This window comes from Nomascus leucogenys, chromosome 22a, assembly GCF_006542625.1.
Source record: "Nomascus leucogenys isolate Asia chromosome 22a, Asia_NLE_v1, whole genome shotgun sequence".
Classification (NCBI taxonomy): Eukaryota; Metazoa; Chordata; class Mammalia; order Primates; family Hylobatidae; genus Nomascus; species Nomascus leucogenys.
Window position 1 is genome coordinate 673703 of NC_044402.1, and position 23276 is coordinate 696978.

General features: G+C 52.9%; 1 protein-coding gene across 2 annotated transcripts in view; it reads left to right on the forward strand.

Moving 5' to 3' along the window:
* The window catches only part of BRF1 (BRF1 RNA polymerase III transcription initiation factor subunit), a 78595-nt gene that overhangs the window by 24400 nt on the left and 30919 nt on the right, over positions 1-23276 (forward strand). For both annotated transcript variants that reach the window (XM_030804118.1, XM_030804119.1), the window contains exons 3-5: positions 677-850; positions 18972-19003; positions 22895-22967. In XM_030804118.1, the coding sequence (XP_030659978.1) occupies positions 677-850; positions 18972-19003; positions 22895-22967 (279 nt within the window). The remainder of the gene's footprint in view (positions 1-676; positions 851-18971; positions 19004-22894; positions 22968-23276) is intronic.

Consider the following 23276-nt stretch of genomic DNA (forward strand, 5'->3'; position numbering starts at 1 on the left):
GGGCAAAGCAGTTGTTCAGGGTACAGGTCAAAATGAAATTTCTTTTATCTTCCCTTTCTACATAGACACAGTAACAGTCTGATCGCTCTTCCTTTTCCCTACACCATGGCCCTCCCTCTGGGCAGGTGCAGGGGATGGCGCTAGGCTGGCTTTTTCTCAGGCCAGGTGGCTGGCTCTTAGAGGAGAGGCTGGCGGGGGCCGGGCTGAGCAGAGTGAGCCCTGCTGAGAAGGGAGGGGTGGGCTGACCCAGCCTCTGTGTGGTTGGGGAAGGAGGTGGCGCTGGGGCATGTGGCTGTAGGAAAAGGGGCATTCCCACGGTAGCCCGGGGCAGTCAGGGGCATAGCACCTGCCAGCCAGCCCAAACCAAGCCCTTGCCAGACACGCCGCACCTCAGAGCCCTGGAGAGAGGCACATTCAGCCACACCACACACGCCACCCAGAGCCTAAAGAAGGGAAACACGCAGAACAGGATCTCATGGCATGTGGAGATCACAGAAAATTCACATTTCAGTGTCCGTAAATAAAAAGTGATTGGAACCCACACACAAAAAGTGAGCTCAGAAACTTATAAGGAAAAGCACAAATCTATATTCTTAAAGTTGCTACTGCGGCCGTGTGATACTTTTCATGTTCTGCGGGAGTGTTTGGCTAAGAGCTGCCTCGTGCTGTGTCCTAGGGCGGCGCCACATCCACCACCTGGGGAACCAGCTGCAGCTGAACCAGCACTGCCTGGACACCGCCTTCAACTTCTTCAAGATGGCCGTGAGCAGGCACCTGACCCGCGGCCGGAAGATGGCCCACGTGATCGCTGCCTGCCTCTACCTGGTCTGCCGCACGGAAGGCACGCCGCGTATCCTTTGGTTTGAGAGCCTCCCAGAGGGCCCCATCTTGATGCTTAGTTGGCTCCCCTCAAATATTGGGACTTGGTAGTTGCAGTAACTTGGTGTTTGTCTTCAATAGAAAGACGCCTTATTGGAAGAACTGTTTCAATTGATCCAGGGCTTCCTGAATTTGGGTTCTCCTTTTACTGTATTGAAGAATTGGGGAGCTGGGCACCTGCCTTCCTTGCACAGCCCTTGGGCATGCAGAGTGAGGGTTCTGTCGGTCCCTGAGAATCATGCACTGGATTATCCCCGCTCGTAGACCTACTGCACCTTGGGTGCTGTCTCCATGTCCCCTGTGGTTCAGGCCGCCCTCTGGCCTGAGCAGGTGGGGTCCTGTTGCTGAGTGGGCTGCAGCCAGGCGTGCGCTGAGCGCCTGCGGCTGTGGACACCGTGACTGCGGGCAGTGGGTGGGGAGGCCGCTGACCCTCAGCGGTATGCAGCTTGGCCTTGTGCGTGGACACCGTGACTGCGGGTGGTGGGCGAGGAGGCCGCCGACCCTCAGTGGTGTGTAGCTTGGCCTTGTGCGGAGGTGCCAGTGTCTGGTGTTCTCTTGCACTGGTCTCTGTGCATCTGGTCCTGTGCCCACTGCTGCCCTCTGCAGACACGCACATGGGTCAGGAGCTGCCTTCGGCCTCTTGACAGGGGAGCCCAGAGCCTTCTAGCCTCCACCGCTCTGTGCTGTGCTGTCCACACCTGCTGTGCACCTGCATCTTTCCCTGCTCTCTGGAGGCTCCCTTCACCTCCCCTGCATGGAACCCCGCTTCCTGGTCCACACCCTCCTCATCGTGTGAGGTGCCTTCTGCAAAGGCTTCCTGGGAGAGGGACCTCTTCCGAGCTGTGACCCTCTGAAGGTGGTCCCCCTCCCTGCCCCGTGTCTGGTGGGCATGGCGTGCCCAGCCACACGTCTGCCTCCCAGCCTGCGCCCCTGCCGTCGCCTTGCCTCCAGCATTCTCAACTGGGCAGTTTTGTGGCCCTCTGGCTCCTGGCCCTTGCTGTGCAGCTGCGGGGCTTCAGCTCCTTGCCTCTAATCTCCACGTTCAGAAATCTCACGGCAGTGTGAGCCCGGCAGGCCTTTGCTCTCTGACAGCCTCCTGTCCTGAGCTTCTGTTGAATTAGTCGTTAGATGTGTCTTCCTTCTTCTCTGTTACTCTGCCTGCCACACTGGAACCCATCTGTTTATCTCATCCTTCTTTTGCACATGGCCATCTTTTTGCTTTGGGACAGTGCCTGAACTTTAGCTTCCAGCAGAGCTGTTTCATTTCTTTCATGTTTTTCATTTCTAAGAGCTCTGTGTATTTTCCGAATCTTTTTTATAATCTCCCATCTTCCTGAGTGTGGCATCTTCTCATCTTGAGGTCTTTTCTGTCCTGGTCTGTTTTTCTGGTTGGTCCCCCTCGAGGGGTGTCATGGGTACCAGGTGGTCCTGGTGGCTTGCTTCTCTTTTGAGTGGGGTGCAGGGAGGGCTCCTGGAGATGATGGGCTGGTAACCTGCTGACTGTGCCTCTGGCCAGGCAACCCTCAGTAACAGGATCTTTCATTAAAATGTTAACTTTTTTTTTTATTCCAGACAGAGTCTTGCTCTGTCACCCAGGCTGGAGTGTAGTGGCAGTATCTCAGCTTACTGCAACCTCTGCCTCCCAGGTTCAAGCGATTCTTATGCCTTAGCCTCTCGAGTATCTGGGATTACAGGTGCTCACCACCATGCCTGGCTAATTTTTTTGTATTTTTAGTAGGGATGGGGTTTCGCCATGTTGGCCAGGCTAGTCTTGAACTCCTGGCCTCAAGCGATCCACCCGCCCTGGCCTCCCAAAGTGCTGGGATTACGGGCATGAGCCACTGCACCCAACCCTTAAAATGTCCTTTTAACATTTTGAAATTTTTGGCTGGGCACGATGGCTCATGCCTGTAATCCCAGCACTTTGGGAGGCCAGGGCGGGTGGATCATGAGGCCAGGAGATCGAGACCATCCTGGCTAACACGGTGAAACCCCGTCTCTACTAAAAATACAAAAAAAATTAGTCAGGCATGGTGGCAGGCACCTGTAGTCCCAGCTACTCGGGAGGCTGAGGCAGGAGAATGGTGTGAACCCAGGAGGTGGAGCTTGCAGTGAGCCGAGATCACGCCACTGCACTCCAGCCTGGGTGACAGAGCGAGACTCCGTCTCAAAAAAAAAAAAAAATGTCCTTTTAACATTTTGAAATTTGTCATTTCTGCGTAAAAGTGTTTAAAGCACACACATGCCTTTAGGGATAGGGATGATGCGAAGTGCCCAGGCAGCCCACTGCAGGCTGAGAAACAGAGCCCACGCCTGTGTCCCTGCCCGCCCTGCCTGCTGTCTGCTCGCCCCAGCTCCACCCTGGGGTCCCACTGAGAGGCCTGCTCCGATCCTGCTCTCTCAGAGGCAGACCAAGGCCCTGAGAGAGAAGCTGAGCAGAGCCCAGGGTCAGCACATGGCTCTGCCTCCCTTGTGTTTGTAGGAAGTGTGTGGGGACCGCTGTGGAGCAGGGCCTAGAGTGCAGGCCGGCACTGGGACCCCGGCGTCAGCAAGGTGGGGTGGCACCGCGTCCATGCTGCTGCCTCACTGGGTCTTCTGTCGGGGGACAGATGTCCTGGAACGCGGGCCCTCGTGGGGTGATGACAGGCAGGACGGAGAGCAGTCCTGTGGCACTGCTGGGGCTGCCTCTGAGCCTGGCGGGACCACCTTTGGTCACAAAGTTCCCACACGCCCCAGCGATCCTCCTACTAGGTGTCTGCCCAAGGGAAAAGAGTACCTGTGTCCCCACCGAGGCTCACGCGCAGTGCTCACAGCGGCAGCATCCAGGAAGCCATCCCAGGCATTCTAAAATTAGATCCTTGTGGTGGTTGCTCAGCTCTGGGGATATACGAAAATCCACTGCCCGGTGCACTGTGAACAGGCAGGTTTGTGGCACGAACTTGTACCTTGTAAAGCTGCTAAGGACAAGACAGCTTGGAACAGGGCTGTGCTCACGGGAGGCCGCACTCTATCCCCTCTGGCTGCTGGTGGCCTGGTGGGGCTCCCTTCAGCATCCTCAGAGGATGCTCCGGGCTGGTCTCGGGTAGCCGTAGCCCTCACTTCCCAGCTCACCGCTTTAGAGGGAAGTGGGTCAGGCCAGGTGTAGCATGTCCCGCTCTGCCCTCCCTTCAGGTTGCTGGCAGCACCGTGCCCTAGGCCTGCCAGCCAGAGCCCCCAGACCCATCCTGGACACGTCTCCGTCTCTCACCGCCCTCCTCGTGCTCTCCTGCCCCTGTGCCTTCTCCCTCCCTGCTGACCTGTGTTGGCTCTGGCCGCTGTCCTTGCCTCCTGCAGCCCCAGCTGGCTGGCTGGGCTCATGTGCTGCCTCAGTTTCCTCAATAGCTCCACCCACTTCCCTTCCGCAGAAAATCCCCCTAGGAGAGGGTGTGTGCAGCCAGGCTCTCTTCTCCGAGACAGGGCTGCTTGGCCCAGCCCTGCTGCCTGCGTAGCTCCCGCTCACCTTCTGGACTTGCCCCCTTTAGCCAGGGCGCAACAGCACCCACCACCCGACCCCCACCCTGCTGTCAGCAGGATGTGGAGGGTCCTGTGCAGTGAGCTCACGTTGTGGTGTGCATGGCCCCCACCCCAGGAGAGGCCCCCCAGGATCCTCCCATCGCATCGTCCAGCCCGTGGGTGGGACCAGTGCCCTGAGCCCAGGGCTGGATACAAGAAGTCCTCTCTCAGAAGGAACAAGGGCTTGATTTAAGAACATCCAAGCTTGTTCCGCCTCCTGCCCACCTTTCATTGTTGCCCGCTCCTCGGGTGTGTCCACTGTCACCCTGAAAGTGCCGGGGGCTGTGCACACACACCTCCTCTCTTGGCCCCACAGCCTGGCGGCTGACACAGCCAGTCTCGGATTCCTGGAGGAGGAACAGAGTGCTGCTGAGTCCCACTGAGTCTGGGAAGGCCCGGCTGACCCCAGGCCTGAGTCTGCTCCTGGTTCCCAGCCCAGGGAGGCTGCCTGGGCAGCAGGGCTGAGACGCAGGACCTGGACATGCCGGGCAGAGACTCAGCTGGAATGAGCACCTCTGCCGTTGCCGAGCAGGTAGTTTGTGGCCAGTGTGCTTTTCCTGGCTGTGTGTCTCGACTTGTTATCGCAGCTTTTGCCCACAGCTGGTTTGTAGGTCTTTGACATTTGTTCCTGTCCAGCCAGGCTTCCCTAGGCCTGCATGTGAGAGGGCATCTTGGGATGGTGACAGGCTGGTGAGCCCTAGAGGGCGTCCGAGCCCTGGGGCCAGCATTGTGGATGGTGCCATCACCTGTCCCCACATAGGTTTGCAGAGAGCATACCCAGCTTCCATGGCCTGACAGCCTCAGCCTCCATGGCATGCCTGGCCACGAGTGGGAGCGAGTCCTCTGCCGCCAGCCGCCACACTCCCTTCAGACCCGGCTCCTCTCTCAGGTTGCAGAAATGTGCGTTCAGGTCAGCAGGGGCCATGTGCATTCAGCTTGTTCCATTCTGGGGTCTGGGATGGGCTTTCAGAGTCCACACTTCTCTGCCCCCCTGTTTGGGCCAGCACCTTGTTCTGCCACCAGGCCCCCTTGTTCCTGCTCCTCTCCCTCTGCTGCCTCCTCAAGGACAGAGCATTTATAACAGTTTAAGTGGTCAGAAGAAGGTATCAGGATGGCTGATGAGGGAATAAAATGGTGCACACATCATTAGGCATGAAGAAGTTGGCATTTCAGGTCAGGCACAGTGGCTCACGCCTGTAAATCCCATCACTTTGGGAGGCCCAGGCAGGAGGATTGCTTGAGCCCAGGAGTTTGAGACCAGCTTGGGCAACATGGTGAAACCCTGTCTCTACAAAAATAAAAATTAAAAAAACCCGGCTGGTGGTGTGCAACTGTGGTCTCACCTACTGGGGTGGCTGAGGTGGGAGGATCGCTTGAACTCGGGAGGTCGAGGCTGCAGTAAGCCATGATCGCACCACTGCACTCCAGCCTGGGCAATAGAGTGAGCCCCTGTCTCAAAAAAAAAAAAAAAAAAAAAAAAAAAAAAAAGTTGCCATTTCAGACTTCCAAAAGGCTGACCTGGAAACACAGGCACACCCAACGCGGGCCTCTGTGGGCCCCTTGTCAGTGGTGTCTTGTTGCTGGCGTAGCAGAGGTTTAGCTGAGTTTTGTATGTTTACATTATTAATACATCATTCCTACCAAACTCAATTGTCAATCTTACTGTTTGAGTTTTGGAGTCTCTCCTTTAATGCACACAACTGTGTCTGCTGCTCATAATGCCAGTTCTGCTTTTTGCTTTTCATTTTTTTTCATGAGATAGGATCTCACTTGATCACCCAGGCTGGAGTGCAGTGGCACAGTCTTGGCTCACTGCAGCGTCTGCCTCCCAGGCTCAAGCGATCCTCCCACCTCAGCCTCCCGTGTAGCTGGACTACAGGCATACACCACCACACCTGGCTAATTTTTGTACTTTTTGTAGCGACGGGGTTTTGCTATATTGTCCAAGCTGGTCTCAAACTCCTGAGCTCAAGTGATCCGCCCCCCTCAGTCTCCCAAAGTGCTGGGATTCTAGGTGTGAGCCCCCCTCCCCGGTCTTGGTTCTTCCTTTCTAACCCACACACCTCTCACCTATTTGTCCTGCCTTTTGTATGCTGAGGACTCAGCGTGCTCCTGGGGAGGGAGATGTGCCTGGCTCTCTCCTGTCCTGGGAGGGGTGTTTTCTGCCCTTAGCTGTATGTATCTGCGGTAGACTTTTGTGTATAGGACTCTTTATCAGCTTGAGGATGTTACCTTGCTTTCTAATTTTCCAAGAGTTTCTGTCATGAAAAATACTGAATTTTATCAAACACATGCTTTTAATGTATTTATTGGTATGATTTTTTCATGTACATTTTCCCCTTAATCTGTTACTTAACGTAAATAACACTGATTAATTTTTAAAAATTTTTTAGAAACAGGGTCTTGCTCTGTTCTCCCAGGCTGTACTGCTGTGGCACCACCATAGCTCGTTGCAACCTCCAACTCCTTGGCTCAGGCGACCCTCTCACCTCAGCATCCTGAGTAGCCGGGACCATAGGTGCACTAGGGATGGGGTCTCACTGTATTGCCCAGGCTGGTCTCAAACTCCTGGGTTCCAGTTATCTTCTCACCTTGGACTCCCAAAGTGTTGGGATGACAGGTGTGAGCTACTGTATCTGGCCTGTTTTTTCTAACATAAGCACTCGAGGCTATAAATTTCTCTCTAGGTGAGTTTCATTACATCACATGGTTTTTTGTTTGTTTGTTTTGTTTTTTTTGAGACAGAGTCTCGCTGCCTCACCCAGGCTGGAGTGCAGTGGCGTGATCTCATCCCACTGCAACCTCCGCCTTCTGGGTTCAAGTGATTCTCCTGCCTCAGCCTCCTGAGTAGCTGGGATTACAGGCACGCGCCACCATGCCCACCTAATTTTTTTTTTTTGAGACGGAGTCTCGCTCTGTCGCCCAGGCTGGAGTGCAGTGGTGTGATCTCGGCTCACTACAAGCTCCGCCTCCCAGGTTCACGCCATTCTCCCGCCTCAGCCTCCCGAGTAGCTGGGACTACAGGCGCCGCCACCACGCCTGGCTAATTTTGTTTTTGTATTTTTAGTAGAGAAGGGTTTCACTGTGTTAGCCAGGATGGTCTCGATCTCCTGACCTCGTGATCCACTCGCCTCAGCCTCCCAGTAGTGTTGGGATTACAGGTGTGAGCCACTGTGCCCGGCCCATGCCCACCTAATTTTTGTATTTTTAGTAGAGAGGGTTGGTCTCAAACTCCTGATCTCAAGTGATCCTCCTGCCTCGGCCTCCCAAAGTGCTGGGATTACAGGCATGAGCCACCACACCCGGCCACATCACACGGTTTTGATGCATTGTATTTTTTATTACCATCCTGTTGAAAATATTTTCTAATTTCCATTGTTATTTCTACTTAGATCCATAAGTCATTTAGAAGTGCGCTGACTATTTTGAAAACATTTGGGGATTTTCTTTTTTTTTTTTTTTTGAGACGGAGTTTCACTCTTGTTGCCCAGGCTGGAGCGCAATGGCGTGATCTCAGCTCACTGCAACATCTGCCTCCTGGGTTCAAGCAATTATCCTGCCTCAGCCTCCTGAGTAGCTGGGATTACAGACACCCACTACCACGCCTGGCTAATTTTTGTATTTTTAGTAGAGATGGGGTTTCACCATGTTGGCCAGGCTGGTCTTGAGCTCCTTTCCTCAGGTGATCTGCCTGCCTTGGCCTCCCAAAGTGCTGGGATTACAAGTGTGAGCTACCGTGCCTGGCCTAAGATGTGTTTTTTTGTAAGCATCACATAATTGTGTGTTTTGGTCTGATTTTTTTTTCTTTTTTTTGAGACGGAGTCTCGCTCTGTCGCCCAGGCTGGAGTGCAATGGTGCGATCTTGGCTCACTGCAAGCTCTTCCTCCCGGGTTCACGCCATTCTCCTGCCTCAGCCTCCTGAGTAGCTGGGACTACAGGCGCCCGCTACCATGCCCAGCTAATTTTTTTTTTTGTATATTTAGTAGAGACAGGGTTTCGCCGTGTTAGCCAGGAAGGTCTCGATCACCTGACCTGTGATCCGCCTGCCTCGGCCTCCCAAAGTGCTGGGATTACAGGCGTGAGCCACCACGCCTGCCTTTTTTTTTTTTTTTTTTTTTTTTTAAGATGGAGTTTTACTCCGTCACCTAGGATGGAGTGCAGTGGCGCGATTTCGGCTAATTGCAACCTCCACCTCCTGAAGTCAAGTGATTCTCCTGCCTCAGCCTCCAGAGTAGCTAGGATTACAGGCGCATGCCACCATGTCCAGCTAATTTTTGTATTTTTAGTAGAGACAGGGTTTCACCATGTTGGTCAGGCTGGTCTCGAACTTCTGACCTCAAGTGATCTGCCCACCTCGGCCTCCCAAAGTGCTAGGATTATAGGTGTGAGCCACCACACCCTGCTCATGATTTTTTAGTGCAATCTTAAAACATTTGCCTTTTCATTGGAGAATGTTGCTATTTAAATTTAGTGTGATTATTGATATGCCTGGGTTTAATCCTCTCATCTTTCTATATTTTGTTTGTGTCATTTGTGTCATTTGTTCTCCCCTCCCCGCCGTTTCTTACCACATTTTAGAGTAATCAAGTCTGTATTATGTATTATTTTGGTTTTCTTTTTTTTTTTTTTTTTTTTTTTTTTTGAGACAGAGTTTCGCTCTTGTTGCCCAGGCTAGGGTGCAGTGGCATGATCTTGGCTCACCGCAACCTCTGCCTTCCAGTTTCAAGCGATTCTGCTTCCTCAGCCTCCTTAATAGCTGGGATTACAGGTGCCCGCCACCACACCTGGCTTTTTGTATTTTTAGTAGAGGCAAGGTTTCACCATGTTGGCCAGGCTGGTCTCGAACTCCTGACCTCATGATCCTCCTGCCTCGGCCTCCCAAAGTGCTGGGATTACAAGCGTGAGCCACCGCGCCTGGCCTCATTTTCTTTTAGTTTGTTGGTTATACATTTTTTTAGTATTGGTCTAGTGGCTACCCTAGAGATTTTACCCGGTACCCTTGGCTTGTCAGAGGTGACCTTAACTTAGGACATTAATATTTCCCAGCAGTGCACACTCTACAAGGTGGTGTGATTCCTGCTACTGCTGTCACCTGCTAGGATTCTTTCCGATTTACCCAATTTTGACCCTTTCCATTGCTCTTCATTCCTTTCTGTATTCCTGTGCTTTTATTTGGGATTGTTTTCCTTCTGTCTGAAGAACTCCATTTTTGTACTTCTTTTTGGTATATCTGCTGGCAAAAAAAAAAAAAAAAAAAAAAAACTCTCAGCTTTTATTGATTTTGTCTTCATTTATAGAAGATATTTTCACTGGGTGTGGAGTTCCAGGGTCATCACAGGTTATATTCTTTTCATCCTTCACTGCTGTCTTTCCATTTTCTTCTCCCTTCCATTCTCCTGTTGAGAAGTCAGCTGTCAATCTTCTTGTTACTTTTTTGAAGGTAAATATCTCATTACTACCTGCTTTTTTTTTTTTTTTTTGCTTGTTTTGAGACAGAGTCTCGCTCTGTTGCCCAGGCTGGAGTGCAGTGGTGTGATTGCAGCTCACACCGTGATCCCAGCTCTGTTGTCCAGGTGGAAGTTGTGCAGCCTCTACCTCCCGGGTTCAAGTGATTCACCTGCCTCAGCCTCCCTTTTTTTTTTGAGGCAGGGTCTCACTCTGTTGCCCAGGCTGGAGTACAGTGGTTCACTGCAACCTCCGCCTTCTGCATTCAAGCAATTCTCCTGCCTCAGCCTCCCCCGTAGCCAGGACTACAGGCATGTGCCACCACACCCAGCTGATTTTTGTATTTTTTGGTAGAGATAGGGTTTCACCATGTTGGCCAGGCTGGTCTCAAACTCCTGACATCAGGTGATCTGCCCACCTCAGCCTCCCAAAGTGCTGGGATTACAGGCGTGAACCACTGCACCCGGCCCACTACCTGCTTTTAAGAAATATTTTTGTATTTGGATTTGGCAGTTTGACTCTGATGTACCTAGATGTGGTTTTCTTTGTATTTATCCAGATTATTTTTTGTAGAAGTTCAAGGATTTGTGACTTGGCTGGGCGTGGTAGTTTATGGGTGTAATCCCAGCACTTTGGGAGGCTGAGGTGGGTGGCTTACTTGAAGCAGGGAGTTTAGGACCAGCCTAGGCTAATAAAAAAAAAATTAGCCAGGTGTGGTGGTGCACACCTTTAGTCCCAGCTACTCAGGAGGCTGAGGCAGGAGGATCACTTAAGCCCAGGGGTCAAGGCTGCAGTGAGCTGTGATGACATCAGTGCATTCCAGCCTGGGCGACAGAGTGAGACCCTGTCTCTAAAAAAACAAACAAACAAACAAACAAAAAACAAAGAAAAGGATAAATAGAACTTATGACTTGATGTCTTTTGTCTACATTGGAGACATCTTGGGTGGCATCTTTTCAAATAAACTTTCTGCTCCACTCTCCCTTCCTGTTCTGGGACTCCAGTATATTAGCCTTTCTCTCTTCTTTTGCTCATCCTTTCTTTTGCTGTGTCTAATCAGGTGTTGAACCCACCTACTAACTTCTTAATTTTTTTTTAAGAGATGGAATATCGCTGTGTTGCCCAGGCTGGAGTGCAGTGGTGCAATCACAGCTCACTGCAGCCTTGACCTCCCAGGCTCAAGCAGTCCTCTCACCTCAGCCTCCATAGTAGCTGGGACTACAGGTATGGGCCACCACACCTAATCAATTTTTTTTTTTTTTTTTTTTTGAGGTGGAGTCTGGCTCTGTCACTCGGGCTGGAGTTCAGTGGCACAACCTCAGCTCACTGCATGCTCCGCCTCGCGGGTTCATGCCATTCTTCTGCCTCAGCTTCCCGAGTAGCTGGGACTACAGGCACCCGCCACCATGCCCGGCTAATTTTTTTTTGTATTTTTAGTAGAGATGGGGCTTCACTGTGTTAGCCAGGATGGTCTTGTTCTCCTGACGTCGTGATCCACCCACTTCGGCCTCCCAAAGTGTTGGGATTACAGGCGTGAGCCATTGCGCCCGGCCATCAGTTTTTTATAGAGATGAGGTCTCACTGTGTTGCCCAGGCTGGTCTTGAACTCCTGGGCTCTTATTTTTTTTGTAGAGAATGGCATCTTGCTATGTTGCCCAGCCTGGTTTTGAACTCCTGGGCAGAAGCTATTCTCCTGCCTTGTCCTCCCAAAGTGCTAGGATTATAGATGTGAGCCATCACTAAGACTCCTTTTATTAGAGTCCAGTTCTTTGGTAAGATTCTTCATTTCTTCACAGTTAGGTGAAAGTTATTGCTAAACCAAATAGTTGAATCATTTGTGGTTCTGTTTTTAGTATCTTGATTTTCTTTTTGTTTTTGTTCCTTTGGTCTTGTCTTTTGTCATGCTTGGTCATTTTTTATTGAATCGCTGGAATATTAGGTCTAAAAAATTACAGAGATGATGGATACTTTTCCATCCAGAGGGAATTTAACTTTTCTGATTTTTTTTTTTTTTTTTTTGAGACAGAGTCTTGCTCTGTTGCCCAGGTTGGAGTGCAGTGGTGCCATCTCTGCTCACTGCAAGCTCCGCTTCCCCAGGTTCATGCCATTCTCCTGCCTCAGTCTCCCAAGTAGCTGGGACTACAGGTGCCTGCCACCATGTCCGGCTGATTTTTTGTATTTTTAGTAGAGACAGGGTTTCACCGTGTTAGCCAGGATGGTCTCGATCTCCTGACCTCGTGATCCGCCCACCTCAGCCTCCCAAAATGCTGGGATTACAGGCGTGAGCCACCGTGCCCGGCCGGGAATTTTAACTTTTCTTCAGCAAGCAGAGAGCACGTAGGTAGCTCACTCTGATCCAGTTGCTGCTGGTCCATCTTGGTTCCCGGCTGAAGGATTGTGGCAGGACCCAGGTATTCCTTCCTGGCACCAGAACTTCCTGCTCGGCTCTTTTGCCTTTCAGAGCTGACTTCTGGGCTTGGGTGGGCCTCAGCCTGGTGCCTGTGGCTCCAGGGGCGGCAGCTGCCGTGAAGGGACTTAAGTGCACTGTGCCCTGCTCGCTTGTTGAAGTTGCTTCCTCTTCTCTTGGCAGCTTGGCCCCTTATGTCTGGCTGGCTTGGAAGCCACTGAACTGTAAACTCTGTCTTTCCTTGCCAAGCGAGACTGTGAGCACTAGGCTCCTCCATTTTTTTTTTTTTTTTTTTTTTTGATGGAGTCTCACTCTGTCTGTCGCCCAGGCTGGAGTGCAGTGGTGCCATCTTGGCTCACTGCAACCTCTGCCTCCTGGGTTCAAGCAATTCTCCTGCCTCAGCCTCCCGAGTAGCTGGGATTATAGGTGCCCACCACCACGCCTGGCTAACTTTTGTATTTTTAGTAGAGATAGGGTTTCACCATATTGGCCAGGCTGGTCTTGGACTCCTGACGTTGTGATCTGCCCACCTCGGCCTCCCAAAGTGCTGGGATTACAGGCGTGAGCCACCGTGCCCAGCCACTTTTTTTTTTTATAGAGATGGGGTCTCCCTATGTTGTCCAGGCTGGTCTTGAACTCCTGTCCTCAGGCAATCCTGGCCTGGCACTGCCAGACTATGACAGCTCATTAGAATTGGTGAGAATTGGAAGGAGGCCCGAGCTGAGACACTGCACCTTACACCCGTGCCACTCAGCTCCTTCTGGGGCCATCCATGTGCCTGGTTGCATGTGTGTGCTTGAAAGCCAGGGGCTGGGAGCATCAGGTGACTGCCTGGATAGAAGCTGTATTATCCGTGGGACCACCTCAGTGTGGCTGGGACAGAGCCAGGCTCCCAGCTGTGTGGGAGGCTCAATCTTCAGAGCAGGGAGCTTTGAGAAGGCACCTGGGTACCCTTGAACTTTACAGAGGCCATGCATGATGACAGTGGGAAGTGCTAGATTATTCAGGGTATACTGCACACAGGAGCCCACTGTGGGGTGTGGCAGCCAGCAGTGGCTCAGGGATGTGGTCACTGTGCAGGGGATGAGCAAGGCCCAGCAATGACCCACTGGCTCTTCCCTGGAGGTCAGAGGTATCTGGACGAAGGGCAGCCAGCAGGCCTCCCACCCCGCATCAGTCATTCAGGGACTCCCAGAGCACCCGCTCTGTACCACGCCTCCAGGCAGAGGAGCAGGGTGGTCTCTGGGAAGTTCGGGAGGGCAGGGCTGCTCATGACCTGGGCCCTGGGTCTCGATGGGTCCTGCTCTCGGGGTGCTGAGGGCATCCGAGCTCTGGGGTGAGTGACCCCACTCCAAGTCAGGATCCATCAGAGCCCTGTCCAGGCATGTGTGGGGCCTGAGGATGCCCAGTCTGCCTGCCAGGCTCCTGTATGGGTGCTTGGTCGCCCGCTGAGTGCTGTATGCTGAGTGCTGCCAGGGCCTTGTCCTTGGTGGGGCGGGGCTGGGCGCTGCTGCTCTACACGGAGCTTCGGCTGGGCCGTGTGTTCCTGTGCCAGGTGTTGTTGGCTGCCGGTGAGGAGCACTCAGAGCAGGGGGGCCCGCAGAAGGCGAGTGGCACTGGGTAGGGGCCGTGAGCTGTGGGCCGGTGCAGTGCTGGGCATCATTCTCCAGAAGGTGTGGGTTTCGCTCCTTGGTCCTCACACCGTGTGGGCACCGCAGTCCCCCTCTCCAGTCCCATGGGGCCGGGAATGCTGGTGTCCACTCAGGGTGGGGCCCCTGCTGGCCCCTCCACTGCCGACTGTTGGGGACACAGCCCTTTCTGTGAGGCTGTATATACAAGAGCAGTTTCCCTTGTTTCTCTCTTTGGGCATCCAGTAAAAGCATTTGTATGTGAGGCTGTTGAGAGAAATTTCTTGTTCTTTTAAGTTTTAGTTCTGCCTTATTTAAATCTCTGTAAACTTTTCCACTTGAGGAAAATGTGTCTGTTTGAGTTAGGACCCATCTGCAGTTTTTCTCCCTGCAAGCATCGTGCAGCCAGCGAGGGTGTGGGTGGCCTCAGTTTCCCCGTCCTCTTCACAGTGGAGTGGCCCCTCACTGTGTTGTCCACAGCTGTGGTGGGGAAGCCTGGTTGGTTCCTGGAGCCGAGGCAGTTTGATGGCACAGCAGTGGGGTGCAGGGCTGCACCGTCATGACCGGACCGTTTCTGGGCCTTATCATCTGCTGATGGGAGCCTTGCGTGGGCCTCTGCCACACTCAGGAATGTCTGGCACCCTTTGAGGGCATTGTGTCACCTGCCCTTCATTGTGCTCACGCATCTCTCCTTTGACTGGCACTTGGCTGCACCGAGCAGAAGACCACCTGGCACAGCGTGGCAGGGGCCAGAAGGGAGGCAAAAAGAGGCCCCAGCTGGCAGAATCCAGGCTTTCGCACCCTGGGGGCCGCAGACAGGGCCTCTTCTCTGCAGACTTTTTTCTGATTCCCAGACGGTCAGAAGCAGCTGCTCAGCAAAAGGGAGGGGCTGCTGGGAGGACACAGGTACTGGCCATACTGGACACAGGAGAACCTCCAGAACCCTGGGAGCTCATTAGCTGGGGGACCTGTAGGCTGGGCCCCAAAGGCATTAATTAATGGGCTCTCCCGGGATTGGCCAGAGGGAATGTGATATCCTCGTAAGGGAAGCACATAATTGAGCTTCCATCGTCTGGAAACTTCCCTGAGAGCTCCTGATAGAGCCAGGTGAATGCAGATCAAGTGCCGGGTGATTTTCATTTCAAGGAAAGCAGTCATTTTAACTTCGTTAAATGTTTAATTCGAAGCTCCTTTTAAAAACGTACACACTTATCCCATAGCTTTATTAAGAAAATTTTCTGTGGAGCTTGGTGGCTCATGTCTGTAATCCCAGCACTTTGGGAGGCCGACGTAAGCAGATCACCTGAGGTCAGGAGTTTGAGACCAGCTCAGCCAACATGGTAAAACCCCGTCTCTACTAAAAATACAAAAAAAATTAGCCAGGGATGGTGGTGCATGCCTGTAGTCCCAGCTACTTGGGAGGCTGAGGCAGGAGAATTGCTTGAACCTTGTAGGCAGAGGTTGCAGTGATCCAAGATTGCACCATTGCACTCCAGCCTGGGCGACAGGGCAAGACTTCGTCTCAAAAAAAAAAAAAAAAAAATTTGAACACCTGCAAAGTTGAAGTGAATTGTGGAGTCCCTCGCTCACACTTGTGGTCCACTCCCCAAAGCTATGCTGCCCTCACCGTTTTATTTTTTGGCACATTTCAAGGTAAGTTGCAGACATCTGTGTACTGCGCACAGCCCTTCAGCAGGCAGACCATCAGCTGAATACACATGAGCATCCTTCCTGGATCTTTTTCTCCTCTGAAGGTAAAGTTGGCGTAAAGTGAGATGCACAGGCCCTAATTGCTCCATCTGGAGAGTTCTGACAAACGGTCACCTGTCAGCCCAGAGCAGGGCTCTATGGACAGGCCTCATGCCCCTTCCAACAGTCCCAGCCCCGCAAGAGGCAACTGCTGTTTCAATTTCCTTCCACTACAGACCAGTTGTGCCTGTTCTAGAATGCCCTGTAAATGGAATCATATGATCTGTGCCCTGTCACTTCACATGCTTTTTTTTTTTTTTTGTGACAGAATGTAGCTCTGTCACCCAGGCTGAGTGCAGTGGTTCCATCTCAGCTTACTGTAACCTCTCTCTCCTGGGCTCAAGCGATTCTCATGCCTTAGCCTCTCAAGTAGTTGGGACTACAGAGGCACGCCACCATGTCTAGCTAATTTTTTGTATTTTTAGTAGAGACAGGGTTTTGCTATGTAGGCCAGGCCGGTCTCAAACTCCTGGCCTCAGGCGACTGCCCGCCTTGGCCTCCCAAGGTGCTGGGATTGCCGGCGTGAGCCCCGTGTCCGGTGGACATGGTTTTGAGAGGCACCCATGGTGTTTTGTATGGTGAGTGGTATTGCTGTGTGAATACAAGCCAGAGTATTCTTGTATTAATGGACACCTGGACTGCTCCCCGTTTTTGGCTGTTCTGAATGAAGCTGCTATGAACATTCTTCTACAAGTTTTTTTGTGGACATATTTCTTTTTATTTTTAGAGACAGAGTCTCACTCTCTGGCCCAGGCTGAGTGCAGTGGTGCAATGACAGCTCACTGCAACCTCGACCTCTTGGGTGCAAGCAATCCTCCTGCCTCAGCCTCCTGAGTAGCTGGGACAATGTTTATCACCATACTCGGCTAATTTTTGGATTTTTTTGTAGAGACAGGGTCTCACTGTGTTGCCCAGGCCGGTCTTGAACTCCTGGGCTCAGGTGATCTGCTGGCCTCAGCCTCCTAAAGTGCTAGGATTATGGGTGTGAGCCACTGCATCTGGCTGACATCTGTTTTTATTTCTCTTGCGTAAATACCTAGGAGTGGAATAGGTGGGTCAGAGGTGTGTTTTTAGTTTTGTAAGAAACTTCCAGGCCTTTTCCCCAGGTGGTTGTACCACTTCACGCTTCCATCAGCAGCATGGGTGAGCTGTGCTTGCTCCACATCCTCGCCGGCATTCACTGACGTCACTGGCTCGTGGCACTGTCACAGTTTTGTTTGCATTTCTGATGATTAATGTAGTTGAGTTCTTTTTCATGTGCTTGTTGGCTATTTTTTTTGTCTTCATGAAGCTTCTGTTGAATTGTTTTGCCTTTTTTTTTTTTATTTTGGCCTTTATTCTTTTTCTTATTTAAATAGAGTTCTTTTTTTTGAGACTGAGTCTTGCTCTGTTGCCCAGGCTGGAGTGCAGTGGTGCGATATTTGCTTACTGCAACTTCTGCTTCCTGGGTTCAAGCAATTCTCCCACCTCAGCCTGCCAAGTAGCTGGGATTACAGGCGCCTGTCACCACCCCTGGGTAATTTGTGTATTTTTAGTAGAGATGGGGTTTCACCATGTTGGCCAGGCTGGTCTCAAACTCCTGACCTCAGGTGATCCTCCCACCTCAGCCTCCCAAAGTGTTGGGATTACAGGCGTGAGCCACCGCGCCCGGCCCAATAGAGTTCATTTCTTAGAGCAGTCTTAGTTTACAGAAAACTTGTGCAGAAAGTACAGAGTTCCCATACGCCCCCTTCAATCCCCAGTTTCCCTGTGTTACTAACATCTTGTGTTAGTTGGTCCATTTGTTATGGTTGATGAGCCCGTCTTGCCAAGTTGTTGATAAGAAAAGTCCACAGTTCACACTGAGGTTCACTCTTGGTGCTGTGCCTTCTATGGGTTTTCACAAATACACAATACGTGAACCCACCAGTGTGGAGTGGTGCAGAGCTGCAGTGTCCTGGAACCCTCCTCTCGGCCCACCCACCCTGCCTTTCCCCAGCCCTTGGTGGCCACTGACCTAATGCTGTCTCCATAGTTTTTCCTTTTCCGGAAGGTATATGCTTGGAGTCACACAGGATGTAGCCTTCTGGCCTCATTTGTTTTTCCTGTTCGTGTGCGTTGGCTGTCACGGGCGTTTCCCCAGGTAGTTCTTACTGCCTTCCTTTGGTTTCCTTTGATGTCACTGGCCCCACCCCCGCCGCCAGTCTTCTCATAGTGCCTCTTGCAAGTCTGTTGGCTGTGCTGCAGTCGGTCCTGCCCATCGTCTCGGCCCTCTGGGACCGCCCGCCTTCAGATGCACCTTTGTTCACGGGCCTCACCGCTCACGTCCCAGCCGTCCTGGGGGTTCTGCTCTGTGTCTGAATGCCCCTGTGCCCAGCCCTGGCACCTTCTTAGGGTGGGAGGCCTTGCTGTTCTGCATGGAGTTGCAAGAGAGGTCAGGGGCCTCCAGCCCAGGGCGTGGATGAGTGGGCTGGCGTCCTAACCATCTGACTGCTTGCGAGGTTCTTGCATGGTGGGGCTTTGCCGCTCTGGTCCCGAGGATCTTCCTTTGGACGCCTGCTCTGGACTCCTGATCTAGCTCCAGGAGGTGTCCTTAGTGACTTCTCGAAGCTACAGTGGGCCCATGAGTGATGTGCACTTCAGCTGTCTGGCAGGTTGTATTAACCAGTGACTTGTGTTTGATAACTTATGTATCCGTCTGAGTTTTGAATCACTTAGGACACATTCTTGATCCTGTTTGTTCATCTGAGCGAGGACAGGTCCTGTGCGGGGTCCCCACACCTGTCTCTTGAGCACAGCCCCCAGTGGTGCCTGCAGGCTCACTACTCACCAAGGGGGCCCCAGGTCTATGTTTCTGTCTCCCGGGAGGACTGCCTGCCTGACGCCTGGTAGGTGCTCAGCAAGTGCCCTTGGGATGGAGCGTGAGTGCCACTGTCTCTTCTGTGCTGTGTGTGGGCAGCAGATCCACCACATGGTGGGCACCTGACTGGGCAGGCGGGTGTGTGGGGGTGCACGCTCTCTCCAGGATCAGATGGAAGCCCCCACCGTTTCTGGTTCCCCTGACCTGGCTCCACATTCCTTGCAGTCCCTTGTCCTGGTACTAGGTTCACAGAAGTCTCACTTGTGCCTGGGGCTGGGAGGTTCTGATGAGGCCTGAGCGTGCCGCGCCTCGCTTCCATTCCACCTTTCCTTCCTGATCAGAGGTGGAGCTTATATTTGGAGGGGCGACTCCAGCTCCCTGGAGGTGCAGTCCTGCGGTCCTGCCCATGTGAAGGTGGGTGAGTAACCTGAGCTTGCCAGCCACTCGACAGGATCCTTGACTCCTACTGCAGACATGCTTCTGGACCTCAGCGACCTGCTCCAGGTAGACAACCTCCGTCCCGCATCTTTACCCACCTGGGGTTGTGACCGGGGTACACCAGGTGCCTCCATGCATCTCAGTGGCCAGTCTGTGCTGCCTGCCCGGTCAGGAAGTTTTGGTCTGTAGGATGAGGGGCCTTCATGACATGGGGGTCATAGTCTGAGACTCGTGGGAGTGTGGGTCTCCGTGGCAGGAGGGCAGCTGCCAGTGCGGGGCACGGTTGGGTGTTAGGCCTGGGTGAACAGTGAACTTTTGTCCTACACAAAGGAGATTATTTCTAATTAAAAAAATTTTTTGTGAGTACCTAGTTTGGTATAGGAGATTATTTCTTTTGACCTTGCATTTTATTTATTTATTTATTTATGAGATGGAGTCTCGCTCTGTCACCCAGGCTGGAGTGCAATGGTGTGATCTCAGCTTACTGCAACCTCTGCCTCCCGGGCTCAAGCGATCCTCCCACCTCAGCCTCCCAAGTAGCTGGGACCACAGGTGCCCACCACCAAGCTGGGCTATTTTGTATTTTTAGTAGAGACGGGGTCTTGCCATGTTGCCAAGGCTGCTCTCGAACTCCTGAGCTCAATCAATCCTTCCACCAAGGCCTCCCTAAGTACTGGGATCACAGGCATGAACAACCATACCTGGCCTCTTGCATGCATTTTAAATTGTAGAAAAATCTTATATTACAGTCTGTTTGGAGACACTCACTTTCTGGGTACCACAGAAAGCATTTTCAGTTACATCTCTCTTTCCACATGACTGAACAAAGTGACAGTGGAAAGACCAACCCCAGGGACCCCTGTGCAGACAGGACACAGGGTGGGGGCACCGAGGCTCTGCAGGGACGGTGCTGGGGGCTGCACCACAGGTGCTTGGTGACCATGCTGCTGAGGACTTAAAAAGAGAAATACTGAAAACAGTTGTGACCACAGTGCAGCATTCATGTAGCTATCACTCCTCGAAGGGAGCTCTCTCCAGACCCAGGTGCCACAGGGGTTCTGGGCACCCACGGGCTGTGCTGCCACCTCTGGTCCTCGAGGGCTTTCCGCCTTTGGCAGCAGCCCACAGTTAGGCTTCTGCCCATGTCAGGTGGCACCCGGGGTCCTTGTCCTCCCAGCTGTCTTTATAAATGGCAACTCAGAAGCTACTGCTGAAATATTTTGTGGTCAAGCTAAAAATAGTCTGCTGGAATTGTGATAATCCAGCAAGTCCACATTTCAGATGCTCTGTGCTCGGTGCAGGGCAAAACCATATGACCCTGGTTCCAACCCCACGACTTCCCAGGGAAGATGAGTGTGAGGGCCAGGGCCAGGGCAGCTGCTCCGGAAGTGGTCAGGCTCCTGGGGACTCAGATGATCCCATGACAAGCTCATGGAGTCTCCCTCTTGATGCCTGCCTTAGGGCAGACCCAGGTTGCTCACTGGCCTGGGCACACAGCTCATCAGACACCCACGAGGGCAGTCTGCAGGCAGAATACACCTGCTGCCCAGGAAGAGAGATGGGGGGCAGCTGGCCATGCCCCACCCTGACCTCTGCCCTCAAGGAGCAGCCACTATTAGACTGTTAGCAAGAGAATTTCCAATAAATGGTCCTCATACATGTTAGCAACTCTGTAAAGAACTGCATGTGTTTAGGCTGGGCGCGGTGGCTCACACCTGTAATCCCAGCACTTTGGGAGGCTGAGGCAGGCAGATCACCTGAGGTCAGGAGTTGGAGACCAGCCTGGCCAACATGGTGAAACCCCGTCTCTACTAAAAATACAAAAATTAGCTGGGCGTCGTGGCGGATGCCTATAAGCCCAGCTACTTAGGAGGCTGAGACAGAATCGCTTGAACCCCGGAGGTGGAGGTTGCAGTGAGTCACGATTGCGCCATTGCACTCCAGCCTGGGCAACAAGAGTGAAACTTTGTCTCAAGAAAACAAACAAACAAAAAACTGCGGCCAGGTGCGGTGGCTCACTCCTGTAATGCCAGTACTTTGGGAGGCCGAGGTGGGCAGATCACGAGGTCAGGAGATTGAGACCACCTTGGCTAACACGGTGAAACTCCGTCTCTACTAGAAATACAAAAAAATTAGCCGGGCACGGTGGCAGGCACCTGTAGTCCTAACTACTCAGGAGGCTGAGGCAGGAGAATGATGTGAACCCGGGAGGCGGAGCTTGCAGTGAGCCGAGATCGCACCACTGCACTCCAGCCTGGGCGACAGAGCGAGACTCCGTCTCAGAAACAAACTAAAACAAAAAAACTGCATGCGTTTTGCACACATGACTTTTTAAACATGAGTTTCCATATAAAGGCCCTTTGGAGATTCCTCACTTGGAGCGTTCAGGTCTCATCGACCCCTGTGTCTCTGGGATACAAGGGTGTGGAGTTTGAGGTGGGCAGGCAGAGGCCAGATAGCAGATCATGGTTCTGCTGTGGCTTAAAGAGAGATGTGGGATCAGGACGGTCAAGATGCAGGGGCCTGGCAGGAACCCAGCACAGGGGCTGGGGCACTCACACGTGACATGCGTGAGTCACACCTAGACACACTGTGTGTGTACACACATGCATGTCTGCACACTGCATGCGGATGCACACACACTACATGTGCTGACACGCCCCAGTTTGGTGAGCAGACCCCAGGGATTCCTAGAACCCCCAGAAACTGTGAGGAGGAGAAATTCCTTCAGAAGGCACACTCTGTGAGCCACCAGCCCTTGTGATGGAGCCCTCGGATATAATGGAGAAGATGGAAGCTGTGCCCCACTGGGGTGGGAGGTGACCAGGAGGAGCTGCTGTGGGGGCCCAGCCCTCCCCGCGGGCAGAGTCCCTCATCAGAGGTATCCCCCACAAGCGCTGCCTCTGGCTCTTACCTCTGTTTTCTGCCTCTAGCGCAGACAGGTCTCTTTGTGTGTGGTCCCTAAGGTCTCCCAGTACCCCAGAGTCAGCAAGCACCTGGAAGTGCCACTGGCGTGCCAGGACAAGGGGACTTGTCTAGGGGCCCATGAGCCAGGCTTGGTCAGGCGAGGGAATTCTTTGGGGGAGGCTAGTGGCAGAGGGCCAGACTGGCCAAGCCTATGAGACCCGAGGGCCCCAGGGGCAAGCCTGGGATGAAGACAGCCAAGGGTGGGCAGGGCTCTTGCAGGCTCCAGCAGGGACCAGGCTATTCCCGCTCTGCACCTCATCCACACCTGCCAGCAGACATTGCTCTGAAGTGTCTTCCCCCAGCCAGCAGGGCTCCTTAGGGGTACTTGGCCCACGGCAGGGCTGTGCACACGGTCTGCACACAGGCTAGAGTCCTTGTTTTGCTGAGGACAAGCAGCAGTGCTCCCATCACTGCCAGCCCTCGGGGTTGCCCCTCTCGGTCTGGGCCTCACCTCCACTGCCCTATGGCAGGTAGCCAAGGCAGGGGTGACAGGATCTGCGTGGATTTGGACCTAAGGTAGGAACAGTGCGGGGGGCAGGGGAGTCACTGAGGAACACAGATCTCAATCCCAGCAAGGGGGCTGAGGCCAAGACCCCCGGGCCCATCGGAATCTGGGCTGGAGGTGTGGCTGGTGGGAGCACATGTGGACAGAACAGGTTTTGTGTTCCTGGGTGCGCAATTGTGAATGAAATGCAGCGTGCACCGTGTGATGACGCCCTGGGAGGGACCTTGCAGTCGGGTTTTCTTCTAAGCAGATGCCATCATTGGCGAGACGGCAGCATGGCCTTAAGCAGCGGCTTAGAGGAAGAAGGCAGGGCCCTGGGAGCCCCAGCAGCCAAGGGAGGACAGCCAGGCTTGCGGGTGTGGGGTGGCTGCTGCACAGGCCATCGGAGTCTTTAAAGACTGAACAAGAGATGCATTTTAAGAGAAAAAAAGCAAACATTTCCTTAAATACCAATGCTGTTTCTGGTTGTGATCTCTCCATCTCAGGTGAATGTGTACGTGCTGGGAAAGACGTTTCTTCTCTTGGCGAGAGAGCTCTGCATCAATGCGCCGGCCATAGGTAGGCATCTGGGTGAGATGCTGGGGTGTCCAGCAGGCTGCTGTAGGGATCAGCGTGCCAAATGTCCTTTGAACAGTGGAGGGAAATCCTGTTGAAGTATGGGACCCCTCAAGGTAAGAAATGTTTCTTAAAGCTGCTAGGAGCTCAGCAATGTGGGGCCTTATTTTCTAAGACAGTCTCGCTGTTGTCCAGGCTGGAGTGCAGTGGCACAATCATAGCTCACTGCAGCCTCAAACTCTGGCCTCAAGCAATCCTCCTGCCTTGGCCTCCCAAAGCACTGGGATTACAGGCATGAGACCGCATCTGGCC